At 42.6% G+C, this 26,107-nt stretch overlaps 2 protein-coding genes across 2 annotated transcripts; both read left to right on the top strand.

Annotated features, from left to right (window-relative positions):
- Positions 1-20,454: 20,454 nt before the first annotated feature.
- Positions 20,455-22,629, top strand: LOC135488565 (uncharacterized). Its single transcript, XM_064773206.1, has one exon. It carries the CDS (start codon positions 20,455-20,457, stop codon positions 22,627-22,629), a length of 2,175 nt encoding a protein of 724 aa, XP_064629276.1.
- Positions 22,630-22,878: 249 nt separating this feature from the next.
- LOC135488564 (uncharacterized) lies at positions 22,879-25,851 on the top strand. The gene has a single exon (XM_064773205.1). It carries the CDS (start codon positions 22,879-22,881, stop codon positions 25,849-25,851), a length of 2,973 nt encoding a protein of 990 aa, XP_064629275.1.
- The last annotated feature ends 256 nt before the right edge of the window (positions 25,852-26,107 follow it).

Here is a 26,107-nt window from a genome sequence, read left to right as displayed (position 1 = left end):
TTCGCCAGAAGGAAATGGGAGCCCAAAATAACTGGATTTGCAGAAAATGTTATCCCGCAATTCAGTTTGCAGGACTTCAGAGCCCACTTCAGAGTTGGAAGGGGGGTGTTCGAGACACTTTTGACCGAACTTTATCCCGATCTGGTTTCCGAACATGTCGGTGGTACAACTATCAATATTTATCTACAGCGTTATTACAGGAGTACACAATATTGGATATAACAATGTAAAAATCACGAATTTATCCCTTACGTTTTCGAGGCCGCCATTTTGTCACGTGGTTATTGTCGAGTCTGCTGAGTTCGACGCTCATGCCATCGAGGGTTGAGCCCGAGTAGCTAACTAGGTCAGATATGACGTCACTCGGGTCGGTACCCGCGGAAAAAATGAAGTTCGACTGGAGCTCGACCCGACCGAGTCCAACCTCGGGTTACAGTCGAACTCTGCCTCTGACACCGAATTTTGGCCTGATCTGATTCTTGATTTGGCCACCAGGGGGTCAAAACTGAAAAAGTAGGACGTGCAATATCTCGCTTATTAATGACTTTTTTTCGATGAATTTTTTATTGCAGGGACTCTTAGCAATCACACGATATTGATCTTGTTGATGTCATAGACAATTATTGGTTGGATCATAAACTTATATATACTGCCCTGTCTTATTACTTGACATCAATACACATCTAAAAAAAGTCTTCATGCCTGATTGTGTTCACCATATTCACCTCTAAACTAAGCATGATCCTGCCTAATAAAAGATGTATACGGTGAGCACAATGGCCCCTGGCCGTTTCATTAAGTAAATTCCAATCACCTGCTGGGCAGGTCAATCTTGAACAATAAAGTTTATTTTGTTTACCAACTCTTTGTTGTTGTCTTTTCTTCAGTGCAACTAACACCATCCCAAACATTTGACTGCATCAACACACTAGCCCTCCCTCCTGTTCACCTGTTCAGCTGAGCGCCAGGCCCTTGGGCCTCTTGTTAACATCTAGGCGTGGGATGGTGCGGTGCTGAGGTACGCCTGACGATTCAGTAATCAGAGCATCTGCAATGTTGTTGTCGCTGTCTGGCGCTGTTTCTGTGTCATCAGCAGTATCGTCGCGGCAGATGCTGATGTCCTTATACAGGGGATGGTGCTGTTGTAGGTATTGCAGTGCGTTGAAGACGTTTGATGTTTGATGAGGACGGTTTTGTGAGACACATATGATATTGCTGTGGGCTAGTGGTCGAGGTAAATGTCTTGGTTATCAGCAGGAAAGTTGATAATCTGGCCTTTTGCTGACAGCTGGCCATACGGTAGTGCACATATGGTAATGAATGGATGAACTTGCAATATCAAACGCTTTTCCATGAGTTTGAGGGATGCTAACACTGTTGGGACAGTGCCAGAAGTCATGTTTGTCCATGAATTGGCAGGTATTTTGCTGTCTTTGAGTGGTCCTATGCAACGGAAGCATATCCATGGCTTGGTATCTGATGTGAGGTGATGTTGGTAGGCGAATGTGATCACTGCCTTATTGCGTGTTTTTGACCCATTTTTGTGATGTTTGATGACACGGCAAATGGTGCATATTTTGTGGTGTTGTGTTGAGATTTTTTCTCGAAATTGGGCGGCGTGGTGATTTGGCGGAGCGGATGTTTGTATTTGCGATTTTAGTTTTTTATAGTGGTGATATGTTATTGTTGGATATGCCTCTCTGAGTATGCGGTAAGTTGACTGGTTTGCTGATTGTGTTCGCAGTGCTGCACAGATATTCCTGTCAATGGTATTGGTTGCTGATGTGTTCATGGTGTTGGTACTGTTGTCAGAATTGGTTGTGCAGTTGTTATGATGTTGTGGTAATTTTGGGCCTGGGTTTGGGGTGCTTTGTGGTTGTTGTTTGGTGACAGATAGGAGTTTGTTGTATCTATAACGGGTGAGGCCTGGGTACATTGCTTTCAATGTTTTGTATGAGCGCTGTTGGTTTGTTGTGGCTGCGTTGAGAGCAGCAATGATGGCTGTTTCTTCTGCCGTTGTTATGCCTGTTTTTGATGGCGGAGTTGGCACAGATTGCATGCATGTTAGGCCATCAGGAATTGTTCCACAGGTTTGGGGTGCGTTATTTGGATGGCGGTTGATCGTGGACGGCAATAGTGGTGACTTCGATCTGACAGCTTTGGATGGTGATTGGCGCTTCTGTGTTGGTCTGTCTGGGTGGATGGTCTGTCGTGGTGATGATGGCTGTGGCGATGCATCATTAAGCATGGGCGATGTGGTGGGTGCAGTAGAGCGGATAGGAGCTGTTACACAGTCAGATGGTATCAATTGTTTGATCATCGTTGCTTGAGCTTGCTCTGTGATCTTGGATTGGGGAGCCTTGTGGTTAGTGTCCGCAGTGATGGTACTGGTAGGTTTGTGTGTGGTTTTGCCACTTCTAAGAGATGGAGGGTGAAGTGATGTTGTGTCCAATGCTGTTGGCGGTGTGGTGCTTGACATGCTCCGGCGATAGAACAGGAGGTATGGTGGTTGCTGTTGGACAGTGTGTAATGTAATTTCTTGTGTTTGGCTGTCATTTATTGTGTACCAATGATTGTTGTGGCATACGTTTGCAGTGTAATGGCCGCTGTTCATGTTTGGACCTGTGTGCACTACTGTAGCATACAGTTGGTAAGTGGTATTTGCCAGGTGTAAAGTGGGTTCAACCTGAAATGGCCTATTGTCTGTGATATACGCAGCAGTTGATCTGTTTCATTGTGTTGGGTGGATGAGTGACATTTATGGCATACAAGGTTGAACGAAATGATTACAGGGAATAAACTGGTTAGCGTAAAGTTTTTGCTGAGAGCATGCTGCAAGAAATGAGACAAGTACTCTTCAGAGTCATGCTGTTTATTCGGTTTGAAAGCAGATTCGGCATTAGTGATGATATCGATCATCCGGACTTGTTGGTTCAGCTGTCTTGGATCTGTTGTCACGAGCAGACGTTTTAGCGTGTCTGTGTAATGCGATGAAGAGTCCTCAAGAAGGGCTGCAATTTTGTGGGCCTGACGTAGGCTTTGTATTGTTGTATAATAGTTATCTGGTCTACATCTTACAAATTAGCGTAACCTCTCTAATGTGTATTTACCAACTTTGCACTTAGTGATCTCCCGCCTTTTCTTGATATTCTTGAACCTTTGTCTTTGAGGCCATTGAGGTCGTTTCTATGACAACGCACGTGCACCATCCATTCAATCATAATTTAATCAATTAATAGTTTGCCTTGTGATTGGCCAGGGACTACTTTCTTTCATAATCCACCAATCACAGAGTAGCTTGGTCACGTGGTGACGCCCCACTTTTGAGGTGCGGGGCTTCTAAAATCACTTGCCTGGGACACAATCAGATGGTAACAGCTCGTTGATTTTCTGTGCTATCCTTCAGAGTTCCCCAAGTCAGGGGTTCGTATTCTTGAACCTTTAGCCATGTCGTAAATCAAGTACTGAAACATTTATCCTCTGTATGCCAGCTGGCATACCCTAGACGATGTAACACGTAATGGAGAAATAAACGTATAAAAGACATATCTGTGTTCTGGTTCAACTGCTGATCATCACGTGGATGTTCTAACAATCTTTCGCAAGGAGACACTCACTCGATGGAATATAACAGTATGATAACGTTTCGGTAACATTGTAGGTAGTCATTGGGCAGTCCAATAGGTGGTGGTGGTCTTGGAAAATGACATAGATAAATTTATACATGGGTGATTATGAAGTTGTGTGAATTTGTGGCTATTAATCTTGCTATCAGATTAAAATGAATACTATGTTTTCTTTTAGCACTGGCACTGATACTAATGGAACCCTTATGACAGAACCGGAAATGTTATCTGTTAAGAGTGTTAGTTTCAACTCATAGATTTAGTTTTATCCTGGGGTTTAAGTGTCTTTCTATCACCAAATCGGTTGTATTATAATCCCAACTTGGTGTAATGTTGTCAGTTCAGGCAGTGCAACAGCAACAAACAGATTTAAAAGTTAATGCTAGTTATTAGCTTGCATCATCTGACTAGTTTTGTAATTTCAAATATTTTTTAGTGATGATGAGGATTATTAAGTTTGAGGGCCTTACTTAAATTTTACACCAGTTGAACCTTCCTGAAAGTGTAGTTGGTGTGTTCACCAATGGTCTTCAGGATGGTTGCATCAACTGTTTTGCCCCACAACATTATGAGCTTGAATCGCTGGTCTTCATTTGAGAGTCGACTGAACTCTGGTGCTGGTATTTTGAGTATTGCTGTGGCATGTTGGTCGAACAGCTTTAACCAGATACCATGACCTTGTGCTGTATCATCTTCCAATTTGATTGAAATCATGTACTTGCGTACAGGATTGCCATGAAGACCATGGTTGTCACAATTAACGTACATGTAGCTGCCTATGACGGTCACTTTCTTGTTGCATCTGTCTGTTCCACACCCCATGTAAAATGGACGATCCAATGAGAAGAAGGCGACATTTGCATTGTCAACTTTATACTCGTGTGCGTCTCCATTGACAACATCTTCCATTGAGTCAATGGGTGTATCAATAGAAACTGGGTCTTCATCTGTAGGATCATCTGCCATGTCCATGTCGTCTTTGAGGGGTGCTGCTGCTTCATCAGGGATCGCATCGTCCATCACAACCACTGTTGACCTTGTCGTGGCGATGGAAGACTCTTTGCGGAAGTCCTTGGTCTTCGCATCTGTCAATTGGATTATGGAGCCTTTGATGATGGGCCGTTGGGCATCTGCTGCCCACAATGTCAACTTGGACACCTGTCCAGATGTGTCTGTTATACGGCATTCACGCATGTCCTTTCCTTTGACTTGTTCCACTGTCATTGGGTGGACATCACTGACCAAGAGATTGACCACGGTTTCAGGTGGCAGGGCCATGGCTGCTTTCAATGTTATTGTTTTGGGTTTTTGCAGATTAAGGAGTTCAGTGGATGGTTGTACGTCACTGTTTTGCGTTAACAGTATCTCCACCGGATCTAAGTTGTATTGCGGCTTTTTTGGCACCTGCGGATGGTAATTGGTGATAACATATTCGTTACCTTCACTAAATTTACGTTCAAATTGCTCAGCTGCACTTCCCCACACAAGAAACTTGCGGGCTGATGAGTTGTCTTTTATGGTGGCACGTATTATGGGGCACCAGCGGCAGTACGTGCCTTTTTGGTTGGGGTCAGGATACGAACACAGATAGGACCGACCTTCTGAGGGCTGACTTCTGCCAAAGTTTGTTCCGCCACTTGTTCTGAAAAGAAGCATAACAGGGTTAATATGCTATGCTATGGTAAGAGGTAAGTCATTTTTACCCCTCAGCCCAAATGGGCTGGAGGGGTATTGTCGTCACGTGCGCCGTCCGTCCGGGCGGGCGGCCGGGCGTCTGCTACTTGGTTCCCGTCGATTTCTAGGAGAACGGCTTTGACAATCAATTCAATTTTTGGTATGTACATTAGGGGTGACAAGAGAAAGGTTCCTTTCGAAAACCGGCTTGTTCCGATTATCAATATGGCCACCAGGGCGGCGTGTTTGAAATTGGTTTCCGTCAATTTCGAGGAGAACCGGTCGTCCGGTTAAATTCATTTTTGGTATGTATGTTGAGGGTGACTAGAGCGAGGTTCCTTAGGAAAACGGGCTTGTCCCGATTATCAATATGGCCACTAGGGCGGCGTGCTTGAAATCGGTTTCCGTCGATTTCAAGGAGAACCGTTCGTCCGATCAAATTCATTTTTGGTATGTACGTTGGGGGTGACTAGAGGAAGCTCCTTTCAAAAACCGGCTTGTTCTGATTCTCAATAAGGTCACCAGGGCAACGTGCTTGAAATCGGTTTCCGTCAATTTCGAGGAGAACGGCTTGGAGGATGGAATCAATTTTTAGTGGATGAAGGCCTAATGCAGTTTTGTAAGGGGAAGGTTCCTTTCGAAAATCAGCGCGATTCGAAATTCAATATAGCCGCCACGCTCACATCCTCAAAATGGGTTTCCACAATTTTAATTTCCATATGCAAACTAGCCACTCCACTAAGCCAACTTCACCTAATATGCTGAGGGGTTATGCTCGCTTTGCGATGCTATTTTTCTGAATTTATTCTCACGAAATCCTCTGTACACAAGCCGCACAGCTAGCCGAGTCCCTGAACTCCAAAAACTCGAGTCCCCAAACCTGAAGACACGCCTAGTGACGTGACCTACTAAAAATAGTAACATTATGACATCATGGGCCTGGCGTAAAGGCGGGAAGTTTACTACATAACATCCACCTTGTTTACTTTAAAAAATCCTAAGATTTTTTTTCCTAAGAATACTCCTAATTTCCTATTTCTACTTTATCTGAAACACTAAAATATTGCAATCGCAACTAAGATTTCAAACTTAGAAGACACCTGCATAAAGTATCAAATATCAGATGGATTTCCCCTAATACTGTACTACTGTATTATCACTTGGAACTTATCATGTTAGACGTCCTCCAATTTGAATTATACATGTTATACATTAATACACGTTATATCAAACTTTCTAAATGCGTCCTGGTTTACTTCTTGCATAATGCTGGAAACTTGCAGTCTGGTAGGCCTACTTGACAAGCATAGTTTCTTACTATAAATCTACTAAGACTGAGTAGAAGTTTATCACACAAGAGTTAAAATCCAGAAAAAAAGGAACATCACAACAAATGGCAGTTTCTGATTGATCTCTCTAGACAACTACAGTAATGTCAAGTCTGAGACGGCAACATAGCATGTCCTATTGGAAAAATGCCAAAAATTACTAATTGTTTACATGAACTGATAGAACAAACAGTACACTATACACACTCTCCCTTACTCACTGAATGAATGTCACGAAATGACAAATATTCTCAAAATACCTGATACCTAGTAATAGACTGAGACACAACTATGTGCCATTAGCCACAAAGAATGTTTAGGACCAATATAAACAATCTTGTGGGCAGAAAACAAGGATTCACCTCATGAAAATGGCTTCAAATCCCATGATTTAGGACAAGATAACCCGGACTATAGAATGAGACATTTTCCCTCGGGACAAAAATGTACTTTACAAGTACGAAACACATGGGGTTCACAATGTACCAAAGAGCTTGTCTCAAACAGTTTAGGTGTCCAGGAATAGTGCATCTCTATCTCCCATGTTGGAAGACATTCAAAATTTCTCACTATTTCCTGAAACTATGAACATAATGCAATACAAGTACACAAAAAATATACATGGCAAAAAGATTCCTGCAAAAATATGACAAGGTTAGTACACAATGCAAAATGCAATCCTCATAAATAGAACACAATGAATTATAACACACAATAGTTGCTTTTACACAAGGACGATTTTAGCCCTCCTCACCTCGAGCCACTTGAAGCCGGATCACCTGTAACTGGCTTTGCGCTGTCTACACGGAGACGGATCAAATCGCCGGCCCCAGGTCAGTTCAGGCCACTTAAACCACTAACCCGTCGCATGGTGGCGCGTGTTTTCATGAACTGCTATACACCTTTCCAGAAATGGGGCGCTGAGTGTCCGAAATAGTGATGTCATAAGGGGAAACTAGGCCTTATGGTGTAGGGACAAAGGAGATAGTCATGGTTGACCAACACACTTGAATGCCTTTGATGACGGACAAGGGGGAAAAAGTTAGTTCCAATGCAAGCCACCAATTTCGGGAAGCATGTATATACCGCACTACTCGATTTTAGTACCGTGTGCAAAGTGACTCGAGGCCAGGTCGGTTCTACACGAGAGATTAAGCATCTTGAAGTGGCTCCAACCCGCCTCAAGTGACTCGAGACTGCAGTGCTAACGCGCCTCGGGTCAGGTCACTTGGAGACGGTTCTGATTTCGTTCTACACGGTAAAAATTATCCTGACCCGCCTCGAGCTGGCTCGAAGCCGGTTCCAACTGTCCTCGTGTAGAAAGGCCTAATGAATGGAGCACATTGTCTGGTGCTTCCAACTAAACAATATCCTGAAATCAAATCAGGATGCCATACAAGAGATTATTGTCGCTCTCTTGCCATATTTCCTCTATGGTACATGCAATTTGGGCAGAAGCTATGACCTCAATACCCATAAACATGTCTCACAAACTTTTGAATAGAACCTAAACACTTCACTCTGCTGTCTTGTCCTAGGATCCTGGAGACAACATCTACACGGTTCTTGTCATTCTGTGGATCCCACCAAAATCTGTACTCTCCTGACTTAAAAGGAATAGACAACAACACAATCAACTGTCCTGCTTGCAACTTTGCTTTCACAATTGAGTAGACAGCATCACCTTGGGGTGACATCTGTAGGCGCTGCAGCTATTGTCCTTGCTGTCTTCTGGGCATCACAACTGGTGCTGCCAATCCATTATGTGCCTGTAGGTTATTTCTGTGTGCAGTCAGATCAACTGGAGTAGTCTGTGCTGAAAATACACAATCAGAATCATCAATACAATGAATCTCATTCTCTCTTTCATCAATGAATTGATATGTCGGGTTGTCCTCACTTAAGAGATTGCATCCTCCCTTTTCAGCATCACTCTGGGCTAAGGCTACTCTCAATTTCTGCAAATTAGAAATATTCTTGCATTCAGTAGTCCTCATAAAAGCTGGCTTGATGCGATTTACGTGGAACACATCCCTCAAAGTTCTTCCTTTCAGATCTGCAAGCAACAAATGACTGGGACCTAACACTTGGTGGACCACAAATGGGCCAACATACTTTGCACAGAATTTCTTAGCATTCGAAGTTAGATAGACGATTTTCAAGGATGTGGAAGGCATGATCACATCCAATCATGATATCCACGGTAAATTCATCGGCACTAAAGTTATTTGCTAACTTGTCTTCAATGTTCGCTATATGGGTACTCCTTACATGTATTCCATCCTCGTTGATTGATGGGGTTGACTATCTCATCGGTGATGAGAACTTCAATTATTTTGATACCGTCAGTGGTTGCAATTTCAACATTTGCAATGTCGTAATGCCGTTTTGAAGAGTTGCCTCCAAAGCCATTAACACTTATGGATTGGGAACGCACCGGGTTGAGTTGAAGCTTTTGTGCTGTATCTTTGCGAATGTAAGAGGACATGCTCCCTCTATCAATCAGCACTCCTGCTGTAGCTTCCTTCCCTTTATTCTGTAAGGTAACATACCCTGTTTCTAGTAGAACTGTGGACGGCCTATTGGTTGCACGTTTTTTGGAGTTCACGTTTGTTGTTTTAAATCCCACGTGATCATTGATATCGATTTTTCGTACATCGGAGTACTTGGGAGTTACGGCACACATTCCTGTGTTACTTGAATTTCTGTATATCTGTTCAAAGTATTCGTGAAGACTGGTGAGGTGCTTTTTACCACACGTGTGGCATTTGCTGCGGTTGTTACATTCCTTTGCGATACGAGATGTTCGAAGACAGTTGCTGCACAGACGTTTGTTGAAAACGGCATTGTATCGGTTTGTTGGTGATAGAGTGCCTTCAAAACAACTGTGACTGGAGTAAATTTTTGCAGATTAACATATTTTGGGTTTGGCTGCGGGCACAATTACAAACAAATCCGCTGAAACTTTACTCCCGTTCTGGTTTCGATTCTGATTCTGCATATTTTTCCTATGACCCTTTTTCCGACTGTGGAGTAGCATCTGCGCGTTCTCCAACGTTTTTAAGCTGTTCCGAGAATGACTGCATGAATCGCTTTAAGTCAAAGGCATCCTGTTGCCCTGAGGTTCCCATTTTTTCCCGGAAGAATTTCGATGATTGGTACAATAAATGGAGTGCATTGGTAGATATCGACGTTGAGGTTTTCTAGGGACAGTATGTTCCCCATTACTCGGTTGTGGAATTCCCGGAGAGCATTATAATGTCTTGCAGGCCCTGGCATTTCCAAGAGGTTATTCACATGTGATAGAATGATTTTTTGGGGTTGTCCGAAATGTTCTTTCAAGATTTCTACTAGTACTTTCAGGTGTTCCCCTGAAGCTTGAAGACCAGCAACAGCGTCTGTCACTGAGCCCGTTAACTGTCCCTTGATGTAATTGTATTTCGTGATATCCGCATAGTTAGCACTGAGAACATCTGTTTCAATAGTGTCCCAAAAGGATTTCCATGATGTATAAGTCCCATCAAATGTCGATAATTTCAACTTTGGCAGTTGCGCTGTTTTGGGTATGGACGCGGCTGGCGCGTCGACTGTCGCTGGCTTTGCGACCGTTTTCTTGGACTGTAATTCTACCAACTTACTCACGTGCACTAGTTTGGTTCGATTGTCTATATTCCTCTGTTTTGTTTGTAAGATTTCCTCTTTTGTTAGGTCATCTTCCTTCTGTTTTGTAACTAGTTTTGCTATTTCCATGTTTAGACTTTGTAACTTGACGAACGTTTCGTCGATTTCTGTTGAACAAGCTTCAACTTTTGACAGTTCGAATTTCGTTGGTGACTCCTTTTCAATCACGGCATTTGCCTGTTCGAATCCGGAGTCCAAGGCTCCCAAGAGTTTAGGTTTAATAGGCAAGCTTTTTTTTAAATATTATAATAAATAAAAATTCAGAGGTGCCTATTCAATTTCAAGGCTTCTTTATTCAATCAACTTGTATAATACAGCAAAACAAGACTAAAACGTGAACGACAAATCAGCTAAGATACAGCGTCTTCTTTCCCGATCCTGTCAATCTCATGGCTGACTGGTTGATTGGTTTCGTGTTACCAGTTCCACAGCATGCACAGCAACACAACCTTGCCTGTGGAGACCACCGGAATGACTCGTAGATAATAGACCGCATCCTCCTGTAAACATCAGAAAAAATAGCACTTTGTAAAAAAACACCATCAAAATAAGATATTTATTATTAACATTCCCGATTATGCTACAAAAACAATGAGTAGTCTATGCTGAAACGCGAAACCGTGAGAGGATATACAACCCTGTATGAGAGGATATACAACCCTGTATGGCTTGGTGTTCATGTTGGTGGTACGGTAAAACATAAATGTACAAAAACAGATCAAAACGTGTGTGAAAAACTAGAGAACTGGTGGGGGATGAAATATAGTTAAATTTGAAAAAGTTCACCCTTATTTACTGACATTCACCTTGGTAGATTTTGGAAACATGGCTTGCAATGCATACTTTACTTCCCTGCACATATGTTGCAGTGCATTGCATTTGTTCATGTAGAGACAAGCCCACAATTGATTTTTTAAGCCTTTTAGCAGTTAAATTGTTAATGTTTGACCGCGACGCATCAAATACTGCGTGGGGTTGTGAATCTGAAATTTAGATTATGTTATTCTGGACAGTCGGGCAAGTAAATAGTGAAAAATAAACTGGTAGTTGACCACGGAAATTTTTTGATAATCGACAAATTAGACAGACTTTGATATTTCCACTCTTTTCAGCCAACTGGCAGAAAAAACTCAAAACACGCCCCCTATTACCCAATAAGCAAAATTCGAAATTGATTTTTTCATCAAATAATTTCTTTATAACTGTAGACTTGCCACAACAAATATTTTTTCAATACCTCTCCAAATATGTACTTGAGAGTTAAAAACATGCACTCGTCTAATTGATAGGCCTCGACCCTCCAACCTATGAATATTCATTAGTGGTCTTGTCTCTGTACCGGTATTGGGTGTGTAACTGTAATGTATGGTAAATAATGTAGGCCCAGTTCATGCATCTCCTCACGGTTTTGTGTATCAGCATAGACTGAGAATGGCAGTTTTATTGTTCGTCGAAAATACCTCGCAATTCCCGCAGACTACTTTGTCGCTATTCTTTGTGTACTCTGACCAGTGTCACTATCAAGGGTCTATCATTGTTATTGACAAGGAACATGAGAAAACCTCAACTTCTTGTGAAACCTCAACTTCTTGCGGTCCGCCATGTTTGTTCATCTAGCGTTCGGGTATGTTTTGATTACGTCGATGATGTTTATAAATACAAAGAGGCTATTCTTATAACAACGTTTTGGCTGGATTTCAAAATCATTCTCCTGTAGTTGTTAAATTAATTGTGTAACAGATAATTGTGAATTATTACGATTATTTCATTCTGAAGATTGGGAAGAATTTTTTGCAACACCATTTTGTGTATAAAATGTACTATGGCGTTCATGTGTGTTTTGATCTTCGACTTCGACTCAATGACTGAGCAAATTCAAGGAGACAGAAAGCCAAAAACGGTAACACTTCCTATGTAAACAAGCTACGGGAGTCATTCTATACTATGACTTTTCGAATAACGGTTGTCATGGCCAATTGTACCTAGCAAATCAAGAGAAAATACAGAGAAAACTCACCCTGGTTTTCTGTCAAAACGTCTACTGTACGTAGATGAACTGAGCGCATGAATCTTGGTTTGTCTACGTGTCTTTTATCGGCAATATTAATAAGAATTAGACAAAATAACCCAAAAAAACAACGTGTTGACATTGAGAATCAAAATATAGGGAAATACCACTTTCTAACTGCTCATTATGAAAAAGTTCGATTGGAACTATGTTTTAAAATGAACCAGCGTAGCTAAAAACCTAATTAAATGGCAAAGCCAGCATAGCTAAAAACAACGTCTACATAATTAATCCTGAAGCATGCAGTGGCCAGTAACTTGGACCTTGTGCTTTAATTTGCTACTCTAACCTTTGCAGGGCCAAAGACATTATTTCTAATTGATGACTGTGCTAATTTGAGAGACACAAAGAAGAAGGTGTCTGAATTATGTAATCTTGAATTTTCCGGTCGACACTACAATCCGACTGTTCGGTTTAAGGAATTGAACCCGAGGCGGAGGACCTTGGTTGAGTTACCAAGACACTCGAGGGTGGAGCTAAAATACAGTCCAAACCCGAGCCGACAGGCGAGGGTTTGGACGAAATTTTAGCTCCACCCGAGAGTGTCTTGGTAACTCAACCAAGGTCCGAAGCCGAGGGTTCAATTTCTATTCTAAAATACCTCAAACTTAAAAAGATAGGCCACGAAAATAACTTGAATATGTGCGAATTTGGCAAATTCCATCCATCGCCGGCCCGGCCGGAGCGCTGGTAGCACCGTTGTTTACATTATGTTACGGCAACGTTACAGAAAATGAGACATGTACATTTTGTACAGCGCGCATAGGAAGTCCGCATCGGCTCGCTCAAGTGATGCTAAAATCCGCGCAAATGGGCTATTTGGAGCGTTTTTCTCGGCAAATATGTGTAGTGCTCATTAAAAAACTTAGGGTGGTTGATGCTTCCTTGACTGATTTGTGTTTGAAGCAGTGTTTTGAGAGCCTCAAACTTCTAAAGTGAGCTGAAATTCCATTGACATGACGTGTGCATGGTTTCCACATTTTAGTGCAACCCGAGGGAACTTTGGTAGAGCATCTTGGTTGCGTGTCCAAAACACTCCGCTCTCAGAACGAGGCTTATGCATTTTCCATTTAAAAGTTGACTTTACAGTACCAAGGTATTTTAGAATATAAGTTCAAAACTAACCCTATTATGTCTTTTATTTTCAGCTTCATAACCCTTCTTGTCTAGTGCTTTGAAAAGGTAACCAGATCCTGAGAATGCTAATGCGTTGACTACAGTACCTCCAATCATTATAACAATACTTGCCATTTAATTAGGTTGATTTCCTTTTATCAACAATTGATATCTTACATAAAAACCATTAAGGTCGATAATGTCACCGTATTCATCTGTTAATTTAATGTCTATTTTATTGAATCTTGATTTGCATTTGCATTTGTATTAGTTTGGCAAATGTGTATGTAATAGTATCACTTATGTTGTGAAAGGACGAGGTATTCCTGCATAAGTTAAACAAATACTAGATGCATTCTGAATTTCTTTGTTGAGATTGATAACTAAATCACTTGAACTCTGTTCTGGGTAGTCACTAGAATCAATGTTTAGCACAGTTTTCATTTAATTACCTTAATTATGTTTAGTGTTAATCAACATTTTTCATTACTTCTCTAGGTAATATTCCTTGACTGTAAGGTATTCTATTGTTCCATTACAAACAGATACAATTCCAGTCAGTTTATATTAAGTAAATATTCTATGCTAGGATGACTAGGGGAACCAATGTTAATTCTGAAGAATCTTTTTAGTAACATAGAGTAAGCAATTGTTAAAACAGACAAAAGTAAACTTTGATACAGTGTATTGATGACATTTTTCGTTCCGTATTCCATTTATTATTACTAGAAAACTATGACTAGAAAACTATCGTTATTATTTATTTATTTAAAAACAATTAAACATGATAACTTAAAATGATTTTTTTATCATTTTCCATCATATGAAATAAAAAGTTAAAGTAGTAGGAGTTAAAATTAAAGTTAGTTTAAGCCTTTAATGTACCATCACTTGGTGAGTCTATCTTGACTTGAAAAATATGTTTTAATAAGCAAGAGTAACCCAATGCTGTTATTGACAAACCTAAACCAATTTCTGAAGCATGAATTAATGATCCATAATCTTCATAAAAATCTTGAAATTTTTGATGATAATAATAATATTTATCTTTCATTTAATACTCTTAAATTTTCAAGCTTTTCAAGATTAAGAGCAAACATTAAAGTTAGTTTAATTACAGCAGCCTTTAATGGACCATCACTTGGTGAGTCTATCTTGACATTAAAAAAAAATGATAAGTAAGATTGAATCACTATTGGTATTGTTAATCTTATACAAAGTTCTAATGCAAGTATCAATTCGTTTCTTGTACCCCCCCTCCTCAAGGGTAGTTAAGCTATCACCACTAATCTTTGCCGATGCTTGAGTAGTATTTATTTTTCCTTTAGTGAAAATTTGGCGAAGCTGGAAAGAATAAGGATGCTAATGTGTCGATGTCTTGTCGAACATACAGCCTTACCCAGTAAAATTAGTTCGGTTACTTTATATGACGGTGATAACTGATATATTGTTGATGGTGATGTATTGACGAAAGAAAAAGTAGCATTGGTGAAAAAAGGGTGATGCTTGAACCTTATGTCGTTATAGGGTGATACGGTGTCGTACCCTTGAGGAGGGGGGGTACAAGACGCGAATTGATACTTGCATAAAGAATGAATTAATGATTCATAATCTTTCATTTGTTATTTTTAAATTTGTAAGATTATTAAGTTTAATAAGCTTATCAATATTAATAAAAAACATTAAAGCTAGTTTAATTACAGCCTTTAATGTACCATCACTTGGTGAGTCTATCTTGATATTAAAAAAAACATTTTAATAAGTATGATTGAACCACTATTGGTATTGTTAAAACAAAACATATTTAAGAAAATTAAATATTGGAATAAATATTGCAGTAAATATTCTATCAATATCTTCTTCTTTCATTTAATAGATAAAATTATCAAATAGCATCTTTGTTGCTAAGGACTGTGTCCTGCTCTAATGCTGTAAAGATACATACATACATACATACATACCGAATTTGTATAGCGCCCGTTTCAAGCTGATGATCATTCACGGGGGCTTTACATTGTTACATCGGCTTACAGAAGGCACTAGTTGAAAAGATGTGTTTTGAGCATTTTTTTGAAGATGTTTAGACTGGGTGCCTTCTGTAAGCCCTCTGGCAATTGGTTCAACAACTTGGCGCTGAAAACGCTGAACCGCTGTTCGCCGTACTGTGTCCGTGCACCTGGGATAACCAGGGTGAAAGAATTTTCCGACCTTAGGAGCCTTTGAGGTTTGTTAACATTGATCATATCAGAGAGATACCTAGGGGCCTGGCTGTGCAGGCACTTGAAGGCCAGAACCAGAGTCTTGAACTGAATTCGCTTCTCCACGTGCAGCCAGTGCAACTGCTTTAACACTGGTGAGATGTGTTCATGCCTGGGTGTGCGGGTTAAGATGCGGGCTGCAGTATTCTGGACCCGTTGCAGCCTCTTTGTAAGAACTTTAGGCAGCCCGCTGTGAAGCGAATTACAGTAGTCAAGCCTGGAAATGACCAGACCAGTAGGGAGAGAACTCGCTGCGCGGTTGGTCAGGTACCTCCTGATATGACCAATGTTTCTCAATTGTGCATAGGCGGATTTACAAACGCTGGTCACCTGTTTCTCCATGTTCATCTTGGTGTCAAAGATAAAACCAAGATTCTTTACATCTGGCGAGGATCTGACGAGACAGTCACCAACTTGTATAGCAATGTGGTCCAAGGCTTTGAGGTTGTGAGGAGAAGCAAAAAGCATGACTTCGGTTTTGTCGTCATTCTTGCTCAGCATGTTGTTAGCTAGCCATGTGCCAGTGGCAACAAGGCAATTTTCAGTGCAAGAAAGGTGTCTTGTAGGCATCTAATGCGGAATGATTTGTAGAGTTGTGCGTCATCCGCATAAAAGTGGCGATTTGGACCGTGACTCCTCAACAGGTCACCGAGGGGTTTTGTGTGCATGGTATACATCTTGGGCCCCAGGACAGACCCCTGGAGAACAACATACTTTAGCAGAGTTGGGGTGGACTGAGCACTGTCAATCAGCACTGATTGGTATCTGTCTGTTAGGTATGATGCTACCCACTGAAGGGCCATCCCAGTTAGGCCAAAAATGTTTTGAAATCGTTGTAACAGGATGTTGTGGTCGATGGTATCAAATGCAGCTGATAGGTCGTTCATAACGAGCACCACAGCGTCACCCCCGTCCAATGACTCAAGGATGTCACTTTGCACCTTAAGCAGGGCCGTTTCGGTCGAGTGACATTTCCTGTAGGCAGATTGGTACTCTTCGTGCAAATCATTGGACATGAGGTGACGCTCGAGACGCCTGTCAATGACTTTCTCCAAGACTTTAAATACAAAAGGCAAGTTCATAACAGGTCTATAATTTTTGAAAGTGTCCGGGTCAAGTCCGGGTTTCCTCAGGAGTGGACGTATATGAGCATGTTTTAAGTTCCGTGGAACACAGGCACTCTCCAATGAGGCATTTATGATGCGAGTGAGAGCAGGTGCAAGTTCACCGATGCATGACTTTAGAAGCCACGTTGGGATTGAATCCAAGTCACACGACTTAGATGGAGATCGTAAGACAATGCTCTTTACCTCGTCTTCGGTTGTCAAAGTGAATGAAGACAGCGGTTCTGTAACTGGGGTGTACTCTTCAGTAGCTACGTTGCTACGATCACCTTCGAGGTTCTGCCGAATCTTTGATATCTCATCACTAAAGAACGTGCTGAATGACTCGGCAAGTTGTAAAGGAGAGTCCGCTTGATGAAGTGGGCCGATTGTCTTCACGCCAAGAAGGTGCTTACTGACTTTGTACATAGCCTTCTGATGATAACCACATGCTTCAATTTTCTCAGCGAAATATGCAGTATTTGTTTGCCGGATGAGTTTGTTGACTATTGCACATTGATCCCTGAACATTTGGTGATGGACGGTAAGACCGCTTTTCCGCCACTGATGTTCTCGCTTTCTCCGAAGATGTTTTGCCTCGTGTAGTTCTTGCGTATATCATGGAGTCAGGGCGCAGTGTTATTGTCTTTCTGCGGAGGGGGGCATGTTTGTCCACCAGTGCTGTCATGGTGTCTGAGAATGTTTTGACAAGATCGTCAACAGTTGCATCGGCGGTGGTCAGTATCAGAGAGTCCTTGATATCACGTTTGAAAACCTCGACAATTATGCTGCGTAGCTTCCTGAAACACACTGTCTTACGTACAGGTGTAGGTCTCGCCAAGGATGTGGTGAAACTGACTGCAAAGTGGTCCTTTGCAACCTTGCCTTTATAGTCGATAAGGCCAGGATCCCTGACTATGATATCTGAGACAACACTTCCGACTCTCCCTACTAATCACTAGATCCAGTGTATATCCGAGCACATGCGTAGGCTCCTTAACAAACTGTCTCATGTCATATTCCTGCAGAATATCCATGAAAAGAAAAGCTTCACGGTTCAGATGGAAATTAAGATCACCGACGAGAAGGAATTCCTTGGAGAGCGCAACGTAGCGAGAAAGAAACGTGCACCATTCTTCGAAGAAAACGCTGTTCTTAAAAGAATTGGCATTGGATGGCTTAGGACGGTATATGACTGCCAGCTTAAGCAAGGCATCCTTCACGGTAACGTCACATTCCAGCAGTTCAAAGTGTGTAGCCTTCTTAGTGGACTTAACGATCTTAAGCCCCATTCCTGATTTGTACATTACACCAACACCACCACCTCGTCCGCCACTATTTCGTCTAGGAATATGTTTGAAACAGTAGCCAGTCGGTACAAGTTCGCCTATGCATTTTCTGTCAACTGAACTTCCTAACCAAGTCTCTGTGATGGCAACGAAATCGTAGTCGTTGCTAATTATATAATCACGGAGGGAGAGCGCCTTGTTCTTTATGGAATGAGGGTTGATACAACAGATGCGAGTTTTGTTTCCACTTGGGGAAACATTTACAGAGTCACATTTAATCAAAATTAAATTTTAAGGGTTAACAGCCTTTGGAATTTCCATTTCCTGTGGAAATGTCATTTTATTAGTTCATACCTACCCAGGTCAGACTTTTGCATGTGTACTCCATTCGGACACACCCGAGGAAGAAATAATCTATTTATAATAGAAATCTCTTAGCTAGTTCGCTTTGCTACACTTAGGCGGCGCCCCTATACAGCCTCTGCCTCGTGTGAGCCGCCATCACTAGTACTTATTACTCGAGCGCACCGAGTAAGTCCCGTTGCTGTGGGGACAGGCAGGGCGGGTAGTCTGACCTGGGTAGGTATGAACTAATAAAATGACATTTCCACAGGAAATGGACATTTTATGTCGTTCATACTCTACCCAGGTCAGACTTTTGCATCGAATACCAACAACCAAAGGAAGGAGGGTAAACGGTGACTTACCATGTAGTGAAGTGAACTGTCTCCAAGCTGCACAGCAAAACCCAACGGGTGAGACCAGGGGACCCAGAAAAAGAATGCTTGGGGAAAACCCGGGCTAGAGGTCAACAGGCCCTTTGACAACAAAGGGAAGCATCTACACTACTAAATCTATAGACTTCCAAGGAAATCACGGCAACCGTGCGCACTGTCTCTTTGAAACTTCACCTAACCTTTCACTACCTTTCCTTTCACAAAATGATCGATTCTCAGTCTAAACATTTGCCGGGAATGTGGACTTTTTAGCGATTTTATTCAGGAATTTTGTCTGATCTAAAACTCACGGAAATTGCCGGACATTGCCGAAGTTGACCGTTTCGTGTTGATGACGTCATCAGTAGCGAACAAAGTGACAGACCAGTGAAGAGCAGTCAATTTGCAACTTTCGCCCTGCCATCTGTTGGAGACTTGGGGAACCAAAATGTGTTGATGACGTCATCAGCGAACAAAGTGACAGACCAGTGAAGAACAGTCAATTTGCAAATTGTCAATGGCGAGTTGTCCATGTTGTCCGGCGAGTTTTGCACCTGTTTTTGGTCAACTCAACAACTTTTCTTATTCAAGTAATTTGATACTTTCGACCAGTGTTGTTGTCTGAGCTGCCTGTTCTATTTTCAAGCAACATGTTGTCACTCCAGGTGCAGCACCATCCACTTTCTGACCAGTGTTTTCAACAGCATTCAGGGGAAAAACAAGCATTTCTACATTCTGGGTGGGTTGTAATGTAAAAACTTGACCTAGGTCTATATTGTAAATTAATTTGGGGCGTATTTTTGCACAAGTTGGAAATTTTTATGGCATTTGCATTTTAGGTTTGGTGTATAAAACAGGCACTCGAATTGTGAAATATGCTGTAACCCAACCTTTAGCACCCTCCTTGCTAAAGAGAGGCCAGTAAACGAGTAATTTTGATCTGGACTCTCTTTCCCACTGAGTGAATCTTTAGGAAGTGTTGTGGAGAATTCATGTTTAGTCTGGACGACACAGCAAGTTTAGTTCTCCAAGTAGCTCCACCCGACATCTGGTGTTATCATATCTTGCTGAAGAAAAATTGTTAATGTGGTTGTGGCTTAAGCCATACCACGGGTAACTTTACTAGTAACTAGGAAAACCCATCCCCTCCTAGACGGGGACAAAACCACCTCAACACGGTATAAGCTCAGCACATATCGTCAAGAGACACAATGTGGAAAAAAAAACTTTTTTTTTTATAAGAAGGAGAGCACGCCCCAGAATAACATGGAGCGGCCTCACTGACTAACTCTCAAAAGTCCTAGGCAGCTGAACCCTAGGACAGCTGTGTTCCGAAGGAATTATGACGTCACGGCCATCCGCGCGTCATCGACTTTTGCGTCATACTTCAGCGTCAATAGAAAGGACGTTACGGAACGTAAGGACAGAACGACTTCAGTAACCATTCGGATCGGACGACAAGTCTTTGAACTCCTCTACCATTTCTGTATATTATATTGAATAACACCCGATTTTCCTTATTATATGAGTTTTCTTATGTTCACTGCGGAACATAGATTGGTAGCAGAGCGTAGTTAATGGAATTCGACAGTAAAATGCCGGAATTGGGAAGCGAGGCGGGAGAAGGAGGAGGTGAGTCAACGCAGACGGCGATCACGGCCAGTCTTACAGAGTTGAGGGCCGCAAAAGCGAAGTTTAAAACAGCATTCACTAAAGCGAGACGACACTTAATAGAAACGACAAGAGAAGAGGAGGCGAATCGTGATGACATCCTCGAAGCGAATAGAAAAGTAGACAAAACGCAAGACACGGTGATGCAAACTTTGGAGAAAATCGTCGCCGCATACGAAAAGTTAGGACAACAGGAAAACGTCGAGAGGACGCTGTCCGAGATGGACAAAATGGAATCCGAGTTTAGTGAAACTCAGGCAAGTGTTGAGAGATTTTTTGATACCTTTAGTAGAGTAGGCCCGAAAAGGGACAACATTAGAAATTCCGTCGTGGAGGAGACATGCACGTCGGCGTCTGGTGATGTACATGATGTTCGCCCAACGTTGGGGCACGACATCTGGAGACAATTGAAACGCGTTGACGTTCCTAAATTTACGGGAAACGTGAAGACATATTCCAATTGGAATGCAGCATTTACGGCCTGTATTGATAAAGCCCCAGCAACACCTGAGTACAAGTTACTGCAGCTTAGAGAGCATCTTTCAGGTGATGCGCTGAAGTTGATTGAAAGCCTGCGACACTCACCAGCTGCGTACGAAGCCGCAAAGGAGAGGCTTGAGAGAAAATACGGAGGTGATCGAAGACAGATCAATTTGCAGTTGGAGGAGTTGACAAACTTCCCGCCCTTACGACCAGGAAAGCCTGGGGATATCGAGCGATTTTCGGACATTTTAGATCTAACGATGATCAACCTGAAGGAGTCAGGATTGTTGGGGGATTTAGATAGCAAACTGCTCTATTCTGTTATGATGAGAAAGATGACAGAAGGAATGTTAACAAGTTACCAGCGCTGGGTGCACGAGAACAATTTTGATGAATCGATCTACGCCCTGAGGAAGTTTGTGTTGAGGGAAGCCGAGTACCGTACCGTCGCATATGAGGCCATTCATGGTGTAGGCGCAGAGAATCAAGAACCAAAGTCAGATTCAAACGACAGAAGCCGACAATCGAACAGATACAGAGAGTCAACAAATAGAGCACACTTCACCGGTACACCACGCAATAATAACAATAACTGCGAGTTATGCGATCAAACCCACGGCATATGGGCATGCGATGTTTTCAAACGATTGGAGATCAACAAACGTTGGGAAAAGGCTAAACATTTGGCTCTTTGTTACCGATGCCTTGGACGAAACCATTTAGGATCAAAATGCGAGCGGACAAGAGAATGCGGTATTGATGAGTGTAAGGAAACACATCACCGATTGCTCCACGGAAAAAGGACATCGGTAATGCCAGCAAGGAAAGACACTGAGGAGAAAAGAGAAAGAGATCGCAACCACAGCACAGTCACGTTGAAAACTACTGATCAAACGAACGAAGAGAAGTTCATTTCTATGCGGACTGTACCAGTAATCGTAAAAAACGGAAAACGAAGGATAAAAGTGAATGCGATGTTAGACGATTGCAGCACAACGACGTACATAAACGCGGACGTCGCGGCAGAGCTAGGACTACAAGGAGAAATTCAGAAGACAACAGTACAGGTCTTAAACGGCAAAACAGAAACATTTGATTCCATGCCAGTTCAGATAGGTCTTGAGAGTTTGAATCATCGTATCGACATGAACATCATTGCAAAGACAACGAATAACGTGACAGGCGATTTGAAGGCAATCGATTGGAATCAATACGCAGACAGATATGAGCATCTGAGAGACATCGGATTTCCTAAATTCGGGAGAAGAGATACAGTGGATTTGCTGATAGGACAAGATTATCAAGAACTACATCTCTCACTTCGGGATATTCGCGGCAAGACAGCAGATGCGCCGATGGCCAGACTGACAAAATTAGGATGGACGTGCATTGGTGCAATAGACGGACAGGGGAGCGGCAGACAGTCTACCAACTTCACACGAACGTACTTCACACAGTCACGCCAGATAGTGATGGATGAGATAAATCAAAACCTACGACGGTTTTGGGAGGTTGAGGACTACAGAATGAGCGAAAAAGACTTTCAGGTTCTGAAGCCAGAAGAACAAGCGGCAATGGAGACAGTGAAGAATTCATTGACACATGACGGGGAATGATATGAAATCGCCATCCCATGGAAAGATAAGAAGACACGACTACCAGATAACAGAGAGACAGCGCTTGATCGTCTTCGGTCGACGGAGGAAAGGCTGGAAAAGAAACCGGAGGTCAAACAGACATACAGCGATACGATTGATCAGTACCTGGGAAAAGGATACATACGTAAAGTAACGAAAACAGAATCAAAGCCGGGATGTAAATGGTATTTGCCACACTTCCCTGTAGTTCGGATGAATAGAGCGACAATGAAAGTTAGGATCGTATTCGACGCATCAGCTAAGACAAACGGAACATCATTGAATGACAATATTTGCCAAGGACCAAAGCTACAGAGAAACCTGGTGGATGTTTTGCTACGTCTCAGGAGGAACCCCGTGGCATTAGTTTGCGACATCTCGCAGATGTATTTACAGATCGGATTAGCTCCGGAGGATAGGCCTTACCATCGTTTTCTTTGGAGAGGAGAAGACAAAGAAGAGCCCAACGAACACGAATTTAATCGAGTCGTCTTCGGTGTTAACGCGTCACCATTTTTGGCTCAGTTTGTTAGTCAAGAACACGCACGCAAGTACAAGTCGCAGTACCCACTGGCATCAGAGACGGTTCTGAAATCTACGTACATGGATGACTCTATGGACTCAGTACAAGATGACAAAAGCGGCATTGAACTCTACAAACAACTGAACAAGTTGTGGGGTATAGCCGGAATGGACGCACGGAAGTACCTGTCAAATTCACCCAAGGTCTTAGCTGAGATACCAATAGAAGACAGAGCATCGCAGATCAGTCTTGATGGAGGAGAGTTACCATCTGTTAAAACTCTGGGAGTGATGTGGAAAGCAGAGGAAGACATCTTCACGTTCGAGCCAAAACCAGTGGAGGATGACTTCAAGTTGACGAAACGCAATTTTCTCCGCAAAATTGCTGCAGTATTCGATCCACTAGGTTTTATCGCACCATACGTTATGCAAGGACGCATCGTACTACAGAAGGTCTGGGTCGCAGGATACAACTGGGATGACGCCATTCTTGGAGAAACTGCTGACGATGCCAACAACTGGTTTGAAGGGCTACCACAAGTTGAGAACGTCAAAGTACCCAGATGCCTGAGACTCGAATCAGCTAAGAAAATGATCAACGCACAGCTGCATACGTTTGTGGACGCATCCCAAGACCCATACGGGTGTTGTATTTTCCTGAGGACAGAATATGAAGACCGAACAGTGGCAGTACGACTGGTAGCATCCAAGGGAAAAGTAGCCCCACTGATAGCACTCAGCATCCCTAGACTCGAGTTGATGGCAGCCATAGAGGGACTACGGCTAACGGTCACCGTATCATCAACACTAGAGATATCCATCAAAGAAGTCGTATTCTGGTCTGACAGCATGAACGTCCTGTGGTGGATCAGAGGAAGGAGCCGCAAGTTCAAGCCATTCGTCGCAAATCGAGTCGGAGAAATACAGGGTATAACATCGCCAGAACAATGGAGACACGTGCCGACAGATGTCAACCCTGCCGATCTAGTCTCTCGAGGAATGGGAATAAAAGATCTACTAGCATCCAAGATATGGTGGTCGGGACCTGCCTTTCTACAACAAGGAACAAGTGAATGGCCTGAGAATAAGGTGGACGACCGCAACATAGCGATAGTAGAACTAGAAGTGAAGAAGACAGAGAGAACGCACGTGACCACAAATGAAGACACATCTGAGCAGCCCATCGAGGAAAATAGCGTTTTGAGACTGGAACCGTCACATTTCTCTAGCTGGATGCAGTTATGCAGGAGACAAGCCTGGGTTCGGAGATTCATCGACAACTGCAGAAAATCGAATGAAGATCGTCAGATCGGAGAATTGAGCCCAGAGGAAATAGAAAGGTCAGGAGACGTGATCATCTCCAAGGCACAACAAGATACGTTTGCTGAAGAATGCAAAGCATTACGTCGAGGAGGTAAAATTCACAAGACAAGCAAGCTATCGGACCTGAATCCAATGATCGATGAAAATGGTGTCCTTCGAAGTGACGGACGACTGACCCAAGCGGAATTCCTACCGTTTGAGACGAAATACCCAGTGATACTACCTAGAGGACATCACGTCACAAGATTGATAGTGAGATACTATCACGAGAAGGGACGACACGTACAAGGAGTAAACCACACGCTAGCTGAATTATCTAGTCGCTATTGGGTAATTTGCGGGCGGGAGGAAATCAGAGAATGCGAGAGACAATGTCCGATGTGTAAAAGACGGAAGAGCAAACCAGGCACACAAATCATGGCACCTCTTCCGAGAAGTAGACTACAATATCAATTACGAGCCTTCATAATGTCTTCCACAGATTTCGGAGGTCCGTATTATACAAAGCAAGGACGTGGAAGAGCACAGATGCGCCGGTACTTATGTCTATTCACGTGTCAAACAACCCGAGCTGTTCACCTGGAGATGGCATACAGCCTGGATACGGATTCATTCCTCAATGCATTCAATCGCATGATCAACAGACGTGGCATCGTAAAGGAGATGACATCAGACAATGCAGGAAACTTTGTAAAGGGGAACCGTGAGTTGCGTGAAATCGTTGAGCAGTTCGATCAAGAAAGAATCAAGAAAGAAACCTCTACGCTTGGAGTGAGATGGCATTTCAACCCCCCATTAGGACCACACCACGGAGGAGTACACGAGAGCCTAATCAAATCTGCCAAAAGGGCAATTCAAGCAGTTCTTGGGAAGGCCGACATAACAGACGAAGAACTGATGACAGCTTTCACTGGTGTCGAGGCTCTATTGAACTCAAGACCTCTGACGTACCAGTCAGCAGATCCGACAGACAACATTCCGTTGACGCCAAATCACTTCCTCCATGGACAGTTAGGAGGGCAATTCGCACCAGAGGCGGTAGACGTCGTGCAGTACAATCCAAGGAAACGGTGGAGAGTAGTACAACAATTGATCAAGCAAGTTTGGGAACGGTGGATGAAAGAATTCATCCCAGAATTAAATCGGCGGAAGAAATGGAGAAAGGAAGAACCAGATATGGACGTAGGAGACGTTGTACTGGTCGTGGATAGTAGAACAACGCGCGGAAACTGGAAAATGGGACGAATCACAGAAGTCTTCAAGGGAAAAGATGGCCATACACGAGTGGCAAGAGTGCAGAACGGAAACTTGAGCCAGATACGCCCAATTACGAAACTGTGTAAACTCGAGGTTTAGTGACAACGTAAATCAAATTCAGAACAATTTTGGACTTTTCAAACCGGACAATGTGAACCGTATAGAAACGACAACATAAAAAAATCGAACTATTATCGTGTAAATACGTTTTGTTTCAAGAATTTTGAACACTAAAATGATGAAGAACTATGTCTCATCATGGGAAGGGGTTATGTTCCGAAGGAATTATGACGTCACGGCCATCCGTGCGTCATCGACTTTTGCGTCATACTTCAGCGTCAATAGAAAGGACGTT

This window comes from Lineus longissimus, chromosome 5, assembly GCF_910592395.1.
Source record: "Lineus longissimus chromosome 5, tnLinLong1.2, whole genome shotgun sequence".
NCBI classification, from domain to species: domain Eukaryota; kingdom Metazoa; phylum Nemertea; class Pilidiophora; order Heteronemertea; family Lineidae; genus Lineus; species Lineus longissimus.
This window is presented reverse-complemented; position numbering and strand designations above follow the sequence as displayed.